Source organism: Temnothorax longispinosus, unplaced genomic scaffold (genome assembly GCF_030848805.1).
Source record: "Temnothorax longispinosus isolate EJ_2023e unplaced genomic scaffold, Tlon_JGU_v1 HiC_scaffold_618, whole genome shotgun sequence".
Lineage (NCBI taxonomy): Eukaryota > Metazoa > Arthropoda > Insecta > Hymenoptera > Formicidae > Temnothorax > Temnothorax longispinosus.
In genome coordinates, this window is record NW_027270471.1 from 1 (window position 1) to 4,010 (window position 4,010).

General features: G+C 29.4%; 1 protein-coding gene across 1 annotated transcript; it reads right to left on the reverse strand.

Annotated features, from left to right (window-relative positions):
* Positions 1-1,708: 1,708 nt before the first annotated feature.
* On the reverse strand, positions 1,709-3,500 carry LOC139824866 (KIF-binding protein-like). Its single transcript, XM_071797426.1, has 2 exons — positions 3,369-3,500; positions 1,709-3,287 (listed from the first exon to the last, which is right to left on the reverse strand). The coding sequence occupies exons 1-2, from the start codon at positions 3,424-3,426 to the stop codon at positions 1,777-1,779; spliced, it is 1,569 nt and encodes a 522-aa protein (XP_071653527.1). The 5' UTR covers positions 3,427-3,500; the 3' UTR covers positions 1,709-1,776.
* Positions 3,501-4,010: the final 510 nt, after the last annotated feature.

The following is a 4,010-nucleotide window of genomic DNA, read 5'->3' on the forward strand; positions in this document are numbered from 1 at the left end:
ATACTGTAAGATAAACTCTAATTTTCATTCGATAGAGGAAATCTCAGAAGGAAGTAGAGATAAAATCCATATCTAAAAAAGAGATGTAAAGTCGATACTCGAATCTGTCGAAGTTTATTGTTGTCGCTTTTCCGCGATGCGGATTGGTTCTCTCGCTGCGATTACTTCATTTGCAGGTGTAATCGTATATTTTGACAGTTGTGTGTATCAAGAAGTTAATAGTGTAATAGTAATAGCATAAAGTTAAAGCTAAATAGCGCACGCGAAATGTGAAAAAATTAATTAAAATTTTCAATTGCTTATAACAATTGGAATTTGCAATTTCTTGTAACTTAAACTTATTTTTCTCAAAGATTGTCTTCTTAGCTTTAAAATGCTTTTTTGAAGATTTCTCTACGACAAATATAACCAGAGATATTATTTCGTAAAGTAGACGACTTCTTCATTTTTGACGAAAATTGCATTGTTTATAACTTTTTTAAAAAAATTTTTTCGGACAAACAAAAAAATACCTATCTGTTTATTTTATTTATATTTCATGTAAAAAAAGTTTTAATCAATTTAAAAAATACGAGGTCAAATCTTGTCCGATTTAACGTGGAATCGCTCATATATAAAACACAAACTAAACAGACTTTCTACCTAACAGTGAGAGAATTAAAAAAAGTGGGACGGTCCATAACGCTGTCTCCGAATTTTATTTTAAAATGTCAGAAACGTTTTATTTTTATAAGAATTATTGAAATCAGGTGAATTTTCTTACATTTGTGTGTGTTGATTTGTGTTATGTTACATTCTGATGTAAAACTATTAAATATTTCGTATTTTTTAGTATCAACATGTATCTTGTAACACAATTTTTTTAAAATAAATTGTTTAGTTATCTTTTATTTACTGTATATATTTATTTGATGGTAGGTAATATGTGTTATATAAAAGAGTTACAAGAAAATATAGTTTAACGTGAGAAGATCGAAAAAAAACTTTGTATTTAACTGCAGGCGTCAACCGTTGACGTCAGTTTAGCCAAAAAACGGTTTTGATAGTACGCGGTAGCGTAAGTGGGATGCGCACACACACTACACAAGTGCAAAGTATAAGAAGATATGTAAGTAGCATAAGAGCGTTGATGGTAAAAATGATATTAATTGGCGTGATAGGCTTCAAAACATGTTCGTTTAGCCTAAAATCACCTGATTTCAATAATTCTTATAAAAATAAAACGTTTCTGATATTTTAAAATAAAATTCAGAAGGGGCCGAAAACCGGTTTTTTAGACTCTCCCTCTTTCTGTTAGTGTAGGTATCTCAAATCCGCTTTATTAATATTTGACTGATTGTTTGCATGCATTTAAGAAAGTTTTAATTATATCTTTTCTGTTGTACATATATACGTTTAATCTCTGTTTCTTGTTTGTAACTATAATTAAAGTCTATAATCTTAAATGATTTTGTGTGTTGTTGTCAGTTTATTATAAAATGTAAATTATTGTCAAATATAAAAGTATAAAAGTATAATAAATGTAAGAATTATATTTTTAAACGTATGTCTATCATATAAAAATGTTAAGAAATATGATTCATTCAAGAATTATTTATCCTGAGTTATATTTAATACAGACAATTAATTGAAAGATATTTTTTAAATCACATATCATGTTTCTTATATGATTTACATACGATAGAGAAATGCATGCAATAATATTTTCCAATGTAGTCACAAATAATGAAAAATGAAGAAATCTTAGTGTAAGGACAAAATATATATTTAAAAAATCTAAACTGTATTTAAATAAAAATTGATATTTTCTGCGATTATTTTCACATATTGATCACCTTTCATTGACAGTTCTTCAAATGATTCGTCGTAATATGTTTCCTCGACCATTAAATCCATTACCGTGGAACATGAAGTCACCACTTCGTAACAAATTCGTTTGTAGATTTGTAATTTTCTATCGTCCTCAAATGCTGTACGAAATTTTTTACGAACGTCCTCTAAACACTCTATTCGCCGTTTATGTAGTTTTATTTGTTCATCTCTTTGTTCTTTAAAACCTGCTAAATATTTATATGCATCCGAAATTTTAAGTGTTAACTTCGCATAATTTTCAATATTAGTGTCTATAGTAAAATATTCCTTTGCTGCTTGAAGTTTTCTCAAAGTATTTACGAAAACCGATTTGGCATCAGCAAGATTCAATATACATGTTTCTGTAATCTCAATAGTTAGATGTTCCAATTTCTTTTTCAAGGCAGAAAATATTAAGTTTGAATCTTGAGATTTTATTTTTAATTTTGACATACGATCTTGTATCTCAGACGATTTGTTTCCTTTATTTCGTGAAAATTTTTCCATCCAGAATCGTAAAAGAGAAACTCCATAGAAACCCCAAGATTTAGCACTAACGGCTAAGGCATAATTATGACTTTTATTCAAATCAAGAAGTGCTTCTTTCTCTTCCGATTTAATATCTTCAACAAATCTGTGTATTACATAATCTCCAATAGCAATGTGACTTTTGGCCTCAGCGAAACGATCATTTGCTAGAAAGTATCTAGACATATCAAATAAGGTTAAAGCCATATCAAGACATTTTTCATCAAATTTTCCTTTGTTAGATACCATGTCTGTCAGTCGGGTGTTTAATATTAAATGCATGTATATTACAAATGCGTGCTTATCTTTAGACTTTTTAAGATATTGACTTCCTAACTTCTGCAAAGTTGTATGATGCAAAGTGTTCAAGATAATTCTAGGATTCGATTCTTTTTCTTTAATACCAATGAGACTTGCTATATGGATAGGATCAGGATAATCGTTCTTCTTTGTGTGTGTGTAATATAGTGACAATGCTGTATTCAAGAATTCATTATCTTTCTTTTTCTCAAGTTTCTCACAAAGTGAATGCAATTCGTTCAGTGCACCTATAGATGTCAATATAGCTTTATGGTCAAACATTTTTTCTTTTAACAGTACCATACATCTTGAAAAACGCTCTACGGCAGTATTTAAATCGTCAGTATCCGTGGAAGTAACATATTCTAAGCCAATGTTGTAATGAGCTGTCGATAACGCAACAATATCATCAAATTTTTGGTCCGTTAAAACATCGACTACATTATGATATAACACATTCATCCTCTCCTCTAACGCTTTTATTTTGTTTCTCTTCTTAGGAAGTTTAATGTCTCCATCCATGTACTTTACTTCAAACGACAATTGTAGAATGTCCAAAAATTTCTTACCAATATTTATACTTGTAGTGGGTTTGGCCGGTACCGCTTCTGTATAAACAATGAAAATTAATGGTTATAAATCATTACATGGACATTTATCTAACAAAATTACTTATATATATGCGTTACCGAGTTCAAGAATTTGAGCCTGTCTTTCTTCCATTATTTGTCTAAGGAACGCTAACATTGTTGCTCACGAATATAAAGACAATTTCCAGTCTAAAGTTATGAATTTGTGTTCTGACTTGCAAATTTATCAAACGTCCTTTAATCATGGATGAGGGATTTCCGCATACACGTGCTATATATAAAAATTGGAGGGGATTTACACCTCTGATATCCAATAGAAAGATATATTATATAGGGATAAAATTTCTTTTTATGCAGGGTCCCTAGCGCGTTTTCCTATAAGGTATCGAATTGTGACGTTGGATACAGGCAAGTTTTCCAAAAGATCGAGACATAAAATCTCACCCAATGACCCAACGTGTCAAATTTATTTATTTGTAGAGGATGGTTTTTAAAAAAAGGGCTAGTTGAAATAAAACATTCTTTTTATTATAAATTCTGACAATTTTACTTTGTGTTTATATTAAAAAATTATTGTATTTTTGATATTAACTATTTCTGGAATCAGGAGTTTTAATTTATTGTAATAATGTCATAAACAAACTTGAGTTAATCCAATTTACAGGATTAAAATTGAGCAAACCAAAATTAAATAGTGCTACTCGTAGTCTAATTCAATGAATAAGAATTTTACGTTAGCAT